General features: G+C 38.4%; 1 protein-coding gene across 4 annotated transcripts in view; it reads right to left on the bottom strand.

The window, feature by feature from the left end:
* Positions 1–16,879, bottom strand: part of ADGRB3 (adhesion G protein-coupled receptor B3) — a 1,271,667-nt gene that overhangs the window by 80,202 nt on the left and 1,174,586 nt on the right. For all 4 annotated transcript variants that reach the window (XM_077487874.1, XM_077487872.1, XM_077487875.1 and 1 more), the window contains one exon: positions 12,906–13,001. In XM_077487874.1, coding sequence (XP_077344000.1) covers positions 12,906–13,001 — 96 coding nt within the window. The remainder of the gene's footprint in view (positions 1–12,905; positions 13,002–16,879) is intronic.

Raw genomic sequence — 16,879 nt, 5'->3', positions numbered from 1 at the left:
TAAAACAAATATAATGAAACATTGTGTGACAAAAACATATAAGCAGAGCTTACCATTAAATGATCAAAAGATCCAGACCTGCATCCAGCTGAATTATGTAAACTAATATGCAATGTATTTTTCTGTAAAAGGTAAGCTTGATCCAGTCCCTTACCTTCCCCCGGGCCACCCTATAGGTCAGTGAAGCTGGCATTAAAAATAAAGAATTAACTGGAGGGACACAGACAAGCATGACTTTTGTAGAAAGTAGGAAAAGTAATTATTTGCATAGAATGTCATTATTCTATAGCAGTTTTCTCTGTAAAATACCTCTGCTTATATATTTTTTCCATCATATATTCAGCTAGAATGTTCCAGGTTGGTGACATGATTGTTTTAAGCTGTCAGTGCTTAGCAAATAAACCTATTCACAACAGGTGCACTCAGTTACAGAAGTCAGTCGTTACTGATTACCATCATTTACAAAATGGAGTCTTTCACTTCACATCTGCATGTATATATAGCCTATGCATAATACAAAATGACAATTTTATAAAGGACTTGTGTGTGTGTGTGTTTGTTTTTTACCATACATTGTTATTTCAACATTTCAAATAAAATTCACATGAGTATAGTAGAATGCATCACAATGCTAAAATGGCTTATACGTAAACATTAACATAAGGTGACCAATTTGTGGAGCAATATGTAATCGAGGCACTAAGATGGCAATTAGATGGTGCAATCCACTGATAATGTAACTAATAAGAATATCAGATGCTAGGTATAGCAAGTGCATATATTAGGGAGCAGCATCATACTGGGCTTAGTATGGCACTGGTTTGTTTCTAGGACCTTGCCATACCAGGCAGAATATCATCCTATGGAAGCGGCGTGCTCCTGACCCGGTCCTGTGCTCTGTGACCGTGGCTGCAGGACCAGTGGACCCGATCGCCACTGGTGTCCCGTGATCGGGTCACAGAGCTGAAGAACGAGGAGAGGTCTGTGTAAACAAACCTCTCCCCGTGCTTCCCTGTGTGGCTGTCACCAATCGTCTCTTCCCTTTTATAAGGAAGGACGATCAGTGACATCAAATGCCAGGCCACGCCCCCTACAATAAAAAAAAACACATAACGTCATACATAATACTACACTGCCCCCTAGTGGTTAACTCCTTCACTGCCAGTGTCATTTACACAGGAATCAGTGCATTTAAATAGCATGATTGCTGTATAAATGACAATGGTTCCAAAAATGTGTCAAAAATGTCTGATGCATCCACCATAATGTCGCAGTCACAATAAAAATCGCTTATCACCGCCATTACTAGTTAAAAACTTTTGCGCAAACCAATCAATAATCGCTAATTGCATTTTTTTTTACCAAAAATATGTAGAAGAATACGTATCAGCCTAAACTGAGGAAAAAATTTTTTTTTTTATATATTTTTGGGGGATATTTATTATAGCAAAAAGTAAAAAATATTGTATTTTTTTCAAAATTGTCGCTCTATTTTTGTTTATAGCACTAAAAATAAAAGCCACAGAGGTGATCAAATACCACCAAAAGAAAGCTCTATTGGTGCGAAAAAAAGGATGCCAATTTTGTTTGGGAGCCATGTCGCACGAACACGCAATTGTCAGTTAAAGCGACGCAGTGCCGAATCGCAAAAAGGGGCTTGGTCCTTTGGCTGCAAATTGGCCCGGGGCTTAAGTGGTTAAGAAAACAAATATTCAAGGGACATATGATCGTTAAGAAAAGAGATCATCTCAGAGAGGGATGGAGGATGTGGACATTTCCACTTTCAACTAGAGCTGGATGGGCCGCTCTAAGAATATGAGAAATGAGTAAATGAGTTTTGTTTGTGTTTATTGATAAACTGATCCTAATGTTTCCTTTTTTGCAAACCTGTCTGGTCACAGAGTAATAATATAGGCACTGACTGAGAAGGGATTCCAGGAAACTGTTCATGCCCCCTACATGTTCTGTACACCTGATCAGAAATGGGGATATACCAGCAGTTGCACTGTTCTAACCTATGGGGACTGCTGCACACAATTACCACAGCACCCCCTGCGTGTATATGTTATATAGACTCCTGGCTTGAAAAAGAGCCCGATAAGGTTGAAAATATTGCCATGCTTTATTGCTAGAGTTAATATGCTGCATACCTGCATTATGTGGTATGAAAAAAAGTTTTTTTTTTCTTAGAAACTCTGTGTGAAGCCCTTGGTAACCTCAAATACAAAGCTTTGGAAGTCATAGGTAATAAATACATTTCACAATATAAATTTACCTAATACATATTAAAGTTTACTGAGTTGGCAATAGATCAACTTTAATCTAAATAAACCCTTTGGTTACATATACATTACACTACACTGTTCCCTCATCTCTCTATAGAAGGTGTGAATTGAACTAGATTGGGCTAATGTGTATAATGAAAACATCTACAAATACCAGCTGCTCTGCCATTTTTTGAAACTACTTTTAGAAAAATAATTTGTATTGTCTTAGATACCACCGCAGTATACCAGGCATATAGGCTTATATCCTTATAGCAGAAGGGTCCAGAGTACATACATTTGCCCTTTAAGTATGGCTTAGTGTTTCTAGATTAAAGGTTCCCTAAAAAAAATAATGAATTCAGGTAGAATGTGCCAAAACAGGAGGTTATGTACAACATACTAGCCCCCCAAGTATAGGTTCAAGTGTTAAACTTAAATAATAGATACGCATTTTTATTAATGAAAAAGTTCTGAGTGTGGCAAAAAAATACCTCTTTTTCCAGCAGGTTGAATAGTGAACTTAAATTTGCGAAATAAAGCAGGGAATGTTGTATGTAAGTTATCAGCACAACACCCCCCTTTTTTTTAACAGGAGGAAGATCTGACATGTGACAATAAAGGAAGAGTTAAGACGTCCAAAAGACAAGGTTTGCCAGTTCATCAGGGCAGCCAAAAACCTAATCTTCCCATAACACACACACACAATCACATGGACAATTCTGTAATTTTTAGGAGAGGTTGATTCTCCTTTAAACCTCAACAAAAAGCTAATGTGTAGAAGGGCTGTTATTAATATAATAGAGAGCAGTACACACTTCCTCCTACTAGCCATACCAGTTGGAATATCTGGTGGACTGCACTGGAATTACTAAAGAATACTATTCTCAGATAGAGTTTTTTCCCAGTAGAGTAGCAGGTTTAGACGATAATTTAAAACAATCAACTGCATCAAAAAATAATGTTGCAATGATCATTGTAGAGTACAGCAGCCTCTCTGGCAGTATGATTATGTCAGATTTTTGAATCTCAAAGTGGTACATTGTTTTGCATAGAAATTTGGCGTTTTATATTGTAGGCCTGTAATTCTTAGTAATAACACACTTAAATCTGCCCAAACAAGAGTCTAGTAGACATCCCAGGTATGATAATGATTGAAACACATTATCATAACTTATAATATAATAAATAACTATAAATATTTATAAAACATAATAATATAATAATAAAATGAATTTCCCCACGATTCACTATCACTCAATTCTGAAAGTTGTCTAATTTACTACCTCTGTATTCTAGCTGGTCTAAAACCACTTTTGATGTAAAGGGATACTTTTTGTTTGCTTTGGACAATCTCAAGTTTCCAGGCAGAAAGAACAGTATATATAATATAAAAATGCATGCAGGGCACTAGACAAAGCACTAGGAACACAAGGGAGGAGAAACGATTTGATACAGTAATGTAATCTGTAAGATTACAGTGTACTGTATGTGTTCTGTATTTTGTACTTTTTGAATTTGCCGCCGAGCTCCGCCCCCATGCATTGCAACGCTTGCAGAGACATCGCAGGATCCTAGTGACAAGGTAAGTATGCTGTACCAGAATTCTGCAATGCAATCCTGAGTGTGGCTCGGGGTTACCGTTAATGATACTGAAATGTAACCTCGAGCCACACTCAGAATACCACCAAGAGGGTTAAGGCACAATATGACAAATATTAAACTGACCTTGTAAATCATAAGCTTTTAATAAAATTACTGTAAAATGGGATTCTATGAGCCTAAAATTGTTCATAATTAATTTTATTTATTTTGCTTTTGTTCTTGTTTTCCTTATTGTATTACGAATAAATAAATACAAATGTTATTCTGATCAAATAAAAGAAAGTTGCAGCAAATATAATGATTCACTGAAAAAAACAGCAAGTGCCTCTAGCAAAGAAACTAATGGAACAAAAACTGTAAAAAAGAGACAGAAAGTGTCAGCAATTTTCTATTGAAATAATAACAAACACATTGTTTTAGGCTAACACAAAAGAGAAACATACAAATAAAACTACACAAGAGACAAGAAGAGAACAGAAAAACAAATGCAAAAAAATAGGAGCAGTCAAAAGCCAATAGTGTTTAATGGTCAGTGGCGGGTGGTTAACTAAAATGAAATCAAGTGAAAGAAGATGAAGTAAACTTAAAACACCCACTTGTATGAACATAAATAAAAAAGGGAACAGTTTCTGTAAATGATTTGATGTTTTGGAAAATGTAGGTCCACATTACTTAATTCACTCTAGTACATTACCCCTACAGTAAATAAGGAGATTGAGATACACTGTGGAATTCTATGGGCATTTCAGTACAAATCCGCAGGGTGTATTATGTACTTAGAATGATCCTGCAGTTTAGCTCCTGGCAAAGCTTACTAAAGTTGGGACAGCTATAACGTAACTTTTTCTGTCTTTCATCAGTACACTAAAAAAGAGCATCTGAATAAATAAATTATGACTAAAGATAAAGTAATCATATACAAGTGGATAAAGTAAAATATTTTTTTTTTTAGAAACCAATTAAATTGCAGGAAACCATTTTCTTAGTGCAAAGTGATAATAATAATGCTAAATGAATCAAATTAAATACGAAAAAAATATGTAGAACTATTGCATATATTTAATTAATAAGTGAAGTACAGTTTGGGATTTATGTTAGCAGACCTAACAGTATTTTTTTTTGTTAAGTGCGTGCTTTATACATTATGTGCAAGTTAAACAGTCACAAGACCCTATTAGGTCTTAGAGACTTAGTAACACTACTTATGACAATGTCTTTACCTTCCTTTCTCACTTGGAGGAACCTAATATCTTTGTTCAGGCATCAACCATAGTCATCATTTACTTCCTGGACTAAAAATGTAGCCCTTACATGACACATTCATTTATATGTTTTTCTTGGAGTGTGGGAAAATGAATTCCCAAGATCTCTTTCCCATTTGAGTAAAAATGGGGGCATAAAGTCCTCTGCAGGTAGAGCAAGGAGCTGGAAGGCTACAAGGCTAAGAACGTGTGAGCAAACAGTGAGGAGTCCATGCATTGGTGTTCGAAAGACATTTCCAAATCAAAATGATTACATTTCTTATTGACTGAGGAAAGTAGCTGCACAATTTTTGAAGCTGCCACTGGTTAAGAGGGGGATTGAACATGTGTTGAAGTGAGTGAGCAGTTTTTTGGTCCCAAATTACTGACAAAGTCCTAATTATAGGAGTTGTCTAAAACTCCTACTATAGACTCCAGCTGGGAACTCTGGGTCTCTCATGACTGGGGTGAGGTGGGAAGCTTACAATAGTAATATGGCAGATTTATTGGCTGCTCTAAGGGCCCAGAGGGTTGGACCTATTAGCGAATGTCCCCTATAGTCCATCAAGAGGGTCTGGTGGATCCAAGAGAAACAATCAAATGTGATATGTTAGATTGCTCCAATGAGATCCATTGCTTATATTTATGGTCTCTGCACCAGGAAATTACTTTGGATAGGTAAGTCTCTTGAAGATATTTTAGTGGATCTGGGAATGCTATGCCACGATACAGCTTGGGCATAGAAAGATAAAAGTGAGAAATTCACGGATGAGTGCGCCCAAACAAATTGGAGGAATTCTTTCATGAGTGCTTTCAAGTAGCTCCGTGGGATTGAGATTGGGAGAGACTGGATAAAGTAAAGCACGCTAGGCATGACAGTCATTTTTAGGATAGTCATCCTTCCAAACCAGGTGTATGTGTGAGTATGCTCAACCATCCTTTTTTATGGAGTGTAGCAAGGGTGGGAATGTAGCTTCAAAGACCTTGTCTAAGGATAGGTCATTTTTGTGCCTAGGTAAATTCATGTGGAAGGTTGTCAACTGAAAGGGAAACTCTCTACATAGGTGAACCACACAGGATGGAGTCAAGGAGATATTCCAAGTTTCTGACTTGTGGTATTTGATAGTTCTTCATATTTATCGAATTCAATTAAAAGGTTTGAAAACATCACCGTAGGAAAAGTTATGAATAATAAGGTCATCTATGTAGGTGGCTACTTTATGATATGCCCTATCCACACAGGGGCCATTGATGCCGGGAGACCCAAGGAAGTCAGGTAGTCCTGAATTTGTTGAAGCTTTTAATTCAAACTGTCAGGGGTCGATGGACCTGGAAGACTATACAAGGTACTGTAGTACTCTTGAAATGCAGAACTGGTTTGTGATGAGGTGTGGCTGTGCCTACCCTTAGTGTCAGTTACATAGGAAATGTAGTTTTGAGAGTAAATTCCTTGATGGAGCAGGATAACAACCTTCTTGGCTTATTACCAAACTTGTTATAAGTTTGCTAAGACTTAGTGTTATATAAGCTGAGAAATGCCAGGTTCTTCCTTGAATCTTGAGTTCAGCTGCCAAAGCAAGGGATAAGGATTTCTTGTGAGACATATTAAGGTTTGCAACTGGTCCAGCTTTTGTTGGAGCTGCAGGGATCAAGCTTTTTTTTTATTTCATTGCTTGTTTAGTGAGATATCCCTTCATACCACATTTGTGACTCGCCCAAAGCATGGGAGAGACACAACACATAACAAAATTATGTAAAATGCCCTGAAAGGAAACAAAAGGGCCAGGCATCCTGAAAATGAGAATCAAAATACTGTCAAGGTAAGTTGATGCAGGCAACACAAAAGAGCTGAGGAGAAGGGTCTGCCTATGCCCATCAGCATAGATAAATATTGCATGGACATACTTACATTAATTGTTAGTTAGACCCCCAATCAACCCATTGCACCCACCCACCCCCTGCACCAAGCCACCGGTCACAACCCCCAGACATGGGCAGCAGCAATGACAGGTAAACTGGGGCCCTGCTCCAGTTCTCAAAAGTATTGACACATACCAGTAGAAAAACAAGGAATTCATTATGATCTTATATTTTCCATTTGCTATATTCCATATAGCAAGTGGAAAAAATCTCACTATGAGATCATAACGTCTGTTGTGGTAATTAAATATGCACTGCATATTGACCCATGGAAGCGCTCAGAGGGCACTCCCCATCATCCAATATCATGTCGCTGCCTAGGACGGTACAGCAAGGAACTCTTTAGTGTATGAAAAGACCTAGGGTTCTAGTCCCAGTATGGTCAGCAACAACAGGTAAAAGAGCCCCCCTCTCACATAGTGCATGCTCAGGCCTGGGTAGAACTTTAGGCTGCCTTAATCTCAGGACCATCTACCCCACACTCCAGGAGTGTACCCTCTAGAATGGGTATATGGTCCATACCACAAAATTAGGGTTACTAAAAAGCAGAAACAATTTATCTAAACAGAGTGTGTCATAAATCTGGGAGGCACAAGACACCAGTCTGGGCCCACTTCAAAAAATATATTAAGCAAATACTAGTATAGCAAGGCAAGAATAATTTGTGTAGGGCCGTATAGAATGAAAAAAATTACATTAACCTCTGTAATGTGCCTTGCATGTGTGGCCTACAATATAGCATAACAAAACATAAGAAAGACTGGTGGGTGGGAGAGCCGAGAGGTGACCAGCCCAGGAGAGAGGTCCTATGACTTAGGCCTGGTTAACAGCATCACATGCAGCCAGACAGGAGAACAATGGTTATGATGTCAACCTGACTGTAGCCTGTAGCAGATTCCCCTGAGAGATAGAGAGTTCTGAGACAACAGTGTTCACTGAGAGTAGAGGGCCCTGGGTCCAGCTATTGCACACTGTTGCTCACTGTTGGGCCTTGCCGGTTGCTTTATTGAGGGATAAGCAGGATTCGGCCTGCTAGGGTTGCAGTGGGGGCAGCTCTTTTGGGATCTCCACTGAAATCTAGGGCTTGCACAGCTGGTATCTGTTGGAACACCCAATAAGCTCCTGTAGCATAAGGTGGTGGCAGATTTCCAGGTAAGAATTTGGAAAGGGTATTCCCAGACTTCTTTTGTGTCAAGCAAGTCCAACAATGGCTTAAGACAACGTCACATTTGGAATGTACTGTGTGACAGGTCATGTGAAATTTGAATGGAAGCCCCATCAAATTAAACTGGGCCCAAGGGCCAGGCCTTGTGCAAGGACTCTTCTTTAGAATTATAGAAGGAGACCCTGCAGAATGTGTCCCTGAGTCTGTCTACTGGCAGGGGTTTCTCTCTCTGAATCCTATGGACCCTGCCCAACTTGAGAACCTCCCCCGCCTCCCTGCCCAGCACCCTATTGGGGATGGCCAACACCATGGCTCTGAGGTCCCAATCAAAGGTCACCTCTGGGATTCCCCACAGCTTTAGATTGTTCATTTGACTTCTGTTCTCCAGGTCATGGATGTAAAGTGTGAGAAGGTGCTGCTCCTGGAGGGCATATTTGGTTTTGAGCTGGGAGAGTCTATCTTCCAAGGATAAGTGACCTCTTTCCATCGTGTCTACCCAGACAGAGAGTTGTGGCACTGTGTTTTGTAGCTCTGTTAATTCCAACCTTAACATCTGTTGAATCATTGTAGATAAGGCCTGCAGGTTGTCTTTGGTCAAGAAGGAGGCAGAGAAGGCCTTGGAGCCTTGATCTGAGGGCAGTGCAGGCAGCCAGTCAGAGCTAGGAAGCTGCATTCATGTTAAGGAATCTGAGCCCTGCGCAGAGAGGGCTCACAGGTAGAAAGATTTGTGGACAGTCATCCTTAAGGGATAGATAAAGCATGTCCCATCAGGTAGGCCCATGTTCTGTGGGCACCATATTGGAATCCAGAGTCTCACTCATTCCAGGTGCTCTAGGAGCAAAAAGTTTGCCATGAGAGAGTTGTGGGGGGCAGGCATTGGTCCTGAATTTTCTTCACGCCCTTGCGCATAGTAGGTTTGGCTATACGCTCTTTAAAGCCAGGCTGTAACTGGTGAAAACCATTTGGCTGGAGCTGAGTTCGCTACTATTATTTCATGATTTAAGACATTAAATCAAGATTTGCACTGTTGTTTAATATCAACCAAAAGATATTACTATAGATCTTTATTGCAATAAGCTAAACCCTTTTCTTATGGAAAACTTGGAAACGTGGCCTAATAACTTTGGACACAATTTTACATACAACTACATATTACACCCTAAACAAATGGACTTATTAAATAACACATTTTTCAAAAACTCATTAAGAGTAGTTAACTTTACAATACGTTTAATATAGACAAATCATTGAAAGATTAATTTTGACTGGTTATGAAGAGGTGCAGTGCTGTTTTTTTCTATAACATGATCCTAATTAGGATCTAATAAAAAAAAAAACTGCACCAACAATTAAAGCTTGTACTTAAAATGATAAATCATTTGCTATTTTTGTTTTCGACCTTCTTTATGTGATAAAACTGATTTTGATTGACATTCAGAACCTTTTGTTTAGTTTATATGCCCTATTTTCCTCCTTTATAGTCCCTTGTTTTATGTTGTTATTATTCAGCAGGATTTATGTTTTTGTAACAAAGAGACATCTTATTAAGAATGGAAAATGTGCATGTCTGCGGTTTGAATGCTTATTTTTTAATGAAGTATGCTTGATGATCTTGGTCAGATTTCTTTCCTGAGTATTTTGAGAAAGGAGACCCCTGGAGAGTGCAAGGTCATTTTTCAACCGTGTTGATTAATATAAAAAAAACATACATTGTCTTTTACAAGAAAACATATGCTTTAAAATATTATATAAAATATAGTTTGATTTGCTACTTGTGGGCACAGCATAATGTTTTTACATGCATTTGGTAATATGTACACTTTGCAAGTGGTATACACTTGTACAAAATTACTATAGTTTTTTGTCATATTATTTTCTACTATAAATGTTAAATATACTGAAGATCACACATGTGATTGGCTGCTGCAATGTAAATACGTATAGTATGCAAAATGGGGAATGTGTGATTATTCAAAAAAAAGCAATGGCAGAGCCAAGTGTTTTTGTGTTTCCCCAGGGCAAACTGCAATACAAATTGTATTCTGATTTAAGGTCCTAATTTGGAAAAATGACAATACAAATCACAGTGTGACTCAAAACCTTATTTTGGTAAACTGCAATGCATAGCATGGTCAGAAAAAAAAAACAGGTTCACTTTGGAATAAAAGCTCCCCAGCCCTCCTCCTTAGCCCTTATTCTATTCTAAGCTAACCATCTAACCAGGTGCCTACTTACCTCATTCCAATAGTGACAACCTCCTAACAATCTTGTCGTATGCTACCCACACCTACAGTAACTTTCCATAGATTTGAATGGACTATACCTGTATCAAAGGAGTAAGGCCTAATTCAAGAATAAAAGGTTACTTTGTGGGCAACACAGAGAAAATTTCTTCACTGGGGCTGTAAACACATGGGAGACTGACATCATCATAGTTACATAGTAGGTGGGGTCGGAAAAAAAAAACACAAGTCCATCAAGTCCAACCTATGTGTATGATATATGTCAGTGTTACATTGTATATCCCTGTATGTTGTGATCGATCAGGTGCTTATCTAATAGTTTCTTGAAACTAGATGCCCCTCACTGAGACCATCACCTGTAGAAGGGAATTCCACATCCTTGCCACTCTTATAGTAAAGAACCTTCTACATAGTTTAAGGTTAAACCTCTTTTCTTCTAATTTAATGAGTGGCCATGAGTCTTGTTAAACTCCCTTTTGCAAAAAAAGATTTATCCCTATTGTGGAGTCACCAGTGGGGTCACCAGTATGGTATTTGTATATTGAAATCATATCCCCATCAAGTGTCTGTTCTCCAGAGAGAATAAGTTCAGTGCTCACAAACTTTCCTTATAACTAATATCCTCCATACCCTTCATTAGCTTTGTTGCCCTTCTTTGTACTCACTCCATTTGCAATACATCCTTTCTGGAGGACTGGTGCCCAGAACTGGATAGCATACCCTAGGTTCGGCCAGTCCAGAGTCTCGTAGAATGGGAGAATTATCGTTTTAACTCTGGAATGAATCCCTTTTTTAATGCATGCCAATATTATGTTTGCTTAGTTAGCAGCAGTTTAGCATTGCATGCCATTGCTGAGCCTATCATCTACTAGGATCCCCAGGTCCCTTTCCATCCTAGATTCCCCCAGAGGTCCTCTCCCCAGTGTATAGATTGCATTCATATTTTTGCCACCCAAATGCATTATTTAAAATTTTTCTACATTGAACCTCATTTGCCATGTAGTTGCCCACCCCATTAATTTATTCAGATCTTTTTGCAAGGTTTCCACATCCTACAGAGCAGTTATTGCCCTGCTTAGCTTAATATTGTCTGCAAAATACAGAGCTTGAACTGTTTACCCCATCCTCCACGTTGTTTACTAACAAATTAAACAGGATTGGTCCCAGCACAGAACCCCGGGGGACCCCACTACACCCCTGACCATTCTGAGTACTCTCCATTTATCACCACCCTCTGAATTCACGATTGTAGCCAGTTTACAATCCATGTACTCACCCTATGGTCCATGCCAATGACCCTATTTAGTATAGTAAACATTTATGGGGAACTGTGCCAAATGCTTTTGCAAAATCCAGATACACCATATCTACGGGCCTTCCATTATCTAGATGGCAACTCACCTTCTCATAGAAGGTTAATAGATTTGTTTGGCAAGTCTTCATGAATCCATGCTGATTACTGCTAATGATACCGTTCTCATTACTAAAATCTTGTATATAGTCCCTTATTATCCCCTCCAAGAGTTTACATACTGTTGATGTTAGGCTAACAGGTCTGTAATTCCCAGGGATGTATTTTGGGCCCTTTTTAAATATTGATGCTACATTGGCTTTTCTCCAATCCACTGGTACTATTTCAGTCAGTAGACTGTTAGTAAAAATTAGGAACAATGGTCTGGAAATTACTTGACTGAGTTACCTAAGTACTCTTGGGTGCAAGCCATCTCGTCCCGGTGATTTATTAATGTTATGTTTCTCACGTCTAATTTTAATTCTGTCCTCTGTTAACCATAGAGGTGCTTCCTGTGATGCGTCATGAGGATAAACACTGCAGTTTTGGTTACTGAAGCCCCCCGATTTCCTCGTGAAGACTGAGGAGAAGAATACATTTAATTCCTTCCCCATCTCCCCTTCCTTTGTAACCAGATGTCCTTCCTCATTCTTTATGGGGCCAATATAGTCTGTCCACGATTTGTTTTGCTCTCCTCCACTATGTGTCTTTCATGTTCTATCTTATCCATCCCTATTGCACCCTTACATTTCTTGTTGCATTCTTATAAATTCTGAATGCTGATGATGATCCCTCAACCTTGTATTTTTTTAAGGTCTTCTCCTTTGCTTTTATATGCATTTTTACATTGGAGTTAAGTCATCCAGGACTTTTGCTCAAAAAGAGGTAAGCAGGCACCAGAATGGTGTGGGAGGGTAGTAGCATAGGACAGTGGGCTGGGATGTTATTAATCTAAGGTGAACCTGTACTTTAAAAATATGCTGCTAAAAGTGAAGACAGTATTTTCTTTTTCTACAAATTTTGAAAATGAATCCATAGTTACATGAGACAATATATTATTTATACATTTAAATCATAAATGATTTATGTTTATAATTTCTGCACACTTAAATTAGAACTTATCATACAAGATCATCATGATATAGTCAGAATATCAGTATATCTATGAAAACTAACCATAATTTGAGCATGTCCATTTGGAAAGGAACTTGAGGAGTCTGCATTTATTGGATCCTGACAATTTCTAAGCCGACATCTGAAAGCATCCTGGACCTGTAAAAACAATATATAGTTTAATTTAGAAATGTACAAAAAACATTCATTTGATTTGGTCTACCTTTAATATCTATAACAAGTTAATTTTGAAATATGATCTCTTCTTTAGATACTAATGCAGACCATTGCACAAATTCCCCTAAACTATAGGAAGGGGGAATCTGTTAGTTGTAATTACTAGATCAGTCACAGTGTTTTAATAAGAGAAAAACTGCAGGAATTTAGAGCACAGTTATAGTTCATTTTATTTTAGGTAAATGGGCTCTGTTTTGCCAAGAGTCTAGTAACACCTTGACAAGCAATGTATATGAGGATTATGAAGTATTATAGTCTTAATCATACTGCTGGTTCAAACTGCTCCAGACTCCTATGTGACTCCTATCAGACTCCTCTCATTTTACCCCACCAAATATTCCCAGCTCAGAAGCTGACTTATGAAGCTCTGTCCTATTTTCCATGTATTCAAGTGTACTCATGTGATGATTTGTTTTAATCATCTCAATAAGGAGCTCCAGTTAGACAAAGCAAAAAATGACTTTCTTTTGTTAAATTGTTCTATTTGTGATAGTAAAGCCCCGTACACACTATCAGATTGTCTGCTGAGTTTTTCCTTCAGATTTACCAAAACCATATAATATGAGGTCAAACCTTAGGAAATTCAACGTGTATGCAATCAGGCAGGCCCTTCTACTACATGGTTTTGGTAAATCTGAAGGAAAAACTCAGCAGACAATCTGATAGTGTGTACGGGGCTTAATGCTTGTATGCTGGGAGATGTCAATAAAACATTTTTAAACAATTTTTTTATTTGATTTTTCTTGTGTATTTGGATGTTTAGTGTATATTTATTTCTATCCCTAAAAATTTAATAAAATCTAACAAAAAATACAGGACAAGAGGTGCATGTGTTCGGGAATACTATGTGTGTGAGCATACAAATAAAAAGCTAAATTAATCAAAATATTTATTTTTGTATTTGAAGATAGATATCGCCAGCACAAGAAATAAAAGACTCAGTCAGCACCACTACAGAAAGGTACAGAAAACAATAAAAACATTATATGAAATTCTAACACTACCGTGGTTTATTAAAAATATTTTTTCCTATGTCTGTGTACATTGATCAGATTTCCATTCACTTCCTGTCCTATCTTGGCCCATGCCAAACGGGGGTGTGAGCTAGTCTCCTATCTCTGGATTTGATCCCTTCACGAAGGAGAGTAAAACAAACTTTAATTCCCTGACCCAATTTTGCAAGTTTGATATGTATTTGTAAAATTGGACATATGATCGCAACTACTATGTGTATTCAGGTGGATTATACATTATTTTTTCAGGACAAATTGAGCTTCCCTATGCTGGTAACTGGTAATGGATATCTCCTGTTTTGTTTTGTTTTTATTATCAAAGGAAAATTGGCCCAGATATTTAAATCTATATTTTCCTACTTTTGATGATCACATTCACAACAATACTACATGTGTAAGTTATTTGCTGTTTGTACCCATCATAGGACCCAGAAACTATGGTGCGCATTTTGCTTTTTTATCCTACCTAAAACATACTGACTCTGACACTATCTGACACTGATACTAATTTAAAAATATTTTGGAAAATTCTACCCAAAATATACTCTGACCTTTGACCCAACATTTGACCCTGTCCTTGACCTTTGGCCCTTACCTTGACCCTAGCCCTGACCTAGATCAATCCTTCATGTAGCTTTTTTTTCTTATTTTTTGTTGCATGTTTATCTCTTTCTCCACTGCAAGGAGATAAAGATGTAATGTATCTTTCTCTCATTTCAGAAGATAAAGAAAACATATGGATTATCACTCAGGCTTTTACAGTGATCAGGTGATCTATAACCAGGGGTTCCAGGTCCCAATCGTTAGTATGAGACCTGGAGCTCTCAGTGAGAGCCCTGTCTCTGTGATAGGAGAACACTGTTGAGTGCACTCCCAGTACAAACACAAGGATACATATAAGTGGTGCCAAGGTTTAAAGCCCACATTCTGTACACTGCATATATATCTTGCTGTTTTGTTATGGGGTTATATCACCCCCCAATTCCTGCACATGTGCACGTTGATGGTACGAAGTCACTACTGTGAACAGTCAAAGAGTGCTAATATTACTCCAGTGCTGGTCACCAGGATATAAGGAACTTCTCATACTGGCAACTTGCTAAGAATGAAAGTATCAATGTGCATGTGCAGTTGACTGAATTAGTTTTTTTATAGGCAGCACACAAGATTTTGCTTGATGTTTGCTTTTTCAGCCAAACCAAGTATTAAACTTAATGTATCATTTACGGTACACATTGTACAACATTTTGAACCTAAAGTAGTTGTAAAGGTGTAGCAGCCTCCCCAAAACCTCCTAATTACTTACCTGAGCCCCTTCTCTCTCCAGCGATATCCAAGTGTCCCTTGGCCATCCGAGACACTCCTCCTGATTGGCTGAGGCACAGCAGTGGTGCCACTGGCTCCCATGGCTGTCAATCAAAGTCTGTCAGCCAATCAGGGGAGACATGGGGTGGGACCAGGTCAGGGCTCCATGTCTAAATTGATACACTGAGCTTTGACTCGGCTTGGGTACCCATCTAGAAAGCTACTGGCTAAGGGGGCACTCAATAGGAGGGAGCGGTCAGGTGCAGCAAAGAGGAACCCAAGAAGTGGAGGGTTCTGGCTGGTCTGTGCAAAACCAATTGCACAGAGGAGGTACGTATAACATGTTTTTTTTTTTTTTAAAGAGACTTTACAATCACTTCAAGGTAATTTTAGAGCCAGCAATCATGTATTTAAATTAGAATGAATAATGTACAGTATATATCATGATTCTCAGTCCCACAGGTATGCATAGGCAGTACCTGTCTGCCAATAGAACAGACTTAAAACACAGGACAGCTTTGAGTTTACAATGAATGTAACTGCAGTAATAGTAAGACACGATTTTGAAATATAGCATGTTACTATGTTTTCTGCTTTGCTTAACAATTTGATTTGACTGCAAAGTTAATTTAGGCTTTTGCGTTGCATACAAAGTTACATTTCTTTGTACTAAAATCCAGTGTGAACTGTCCTGCTTTTTCCTTGACATAAGATTGTGTAAAAAGGGATATATACTTGTCCAGATGAATATGTTAAAGTACAACTAAATATTCTGGTATGACAGTGTGAAGTACCAAATCCAAGTACTTGTTGAGATGCACAAGCCTTATAAAGTAAACAAACATTCCTTACTTACTCTAAAAAAAAACTCCTTTATATGTGCTTTTACATACACCACTCCTTCTTGTGAGCTGCAGACTCTAAAACAGTTGTTCTCAACTCCTGTCCTCAGGACCCACCAACAGGTCAGATTTTAAGTATTACCTTGGGGAGATGCAGACTAGAATACTGCAATCACTGAGCAACAAATGTTATCACTTGTGCTGTATTTCAGTTATCTTGCAAACCTGGCCTGTTGATGGGCCCTGAGGACAGGAGTTGAGAACCACTGGTGTAGAGTCTGCAGCTCACAATGAAAGGGTTTCATCAACAGAGACAGTTCTATAAATCCAGAATGCAGTGAGCGGGACTAGGTGTGGACAGGTGATGATTGACAAGTAACAGGCTTGTGAATGATTAGTGACAATGCTGATAGCCATGTCACCTGCAAAATCTTTTCATCCCACTGTAGTGAAAGCAAGCACAGCCTACATGAAAATTGCAACTCTGCTCTGAATTCAGCAGTAGTGAAGCAATGTTGCCATATAATAACAGGAAGCTGTTTTAGGAGGACTCCACGTTGTCCAAGTTGTCAGATTTGCTGGGAAAAAATGTAGATGTACTTATAATTAAGGGCTGCAGTACTTTTAGTTAGTGAATGAA

Source organism: Lithobates pipiens, unplaced genomic scaffold (assembly GCF_037356315.1).
Source record: "Lithobates pipiens isolate NorthernLeopardFrog02 unplaced genomic scaffold, aLitPip1_a1.2 Scaffold_18, whole genome shotgun sequence".
Lineage (NCBI taxonomy): Eukaryota > Metazoa > Chordata > Amphibia > Anura > Ranidae > Lithobates > Lithobates pipiens.
This window is presented reverse-complemented; position numbering and strand designations above follow the sequence as displayed.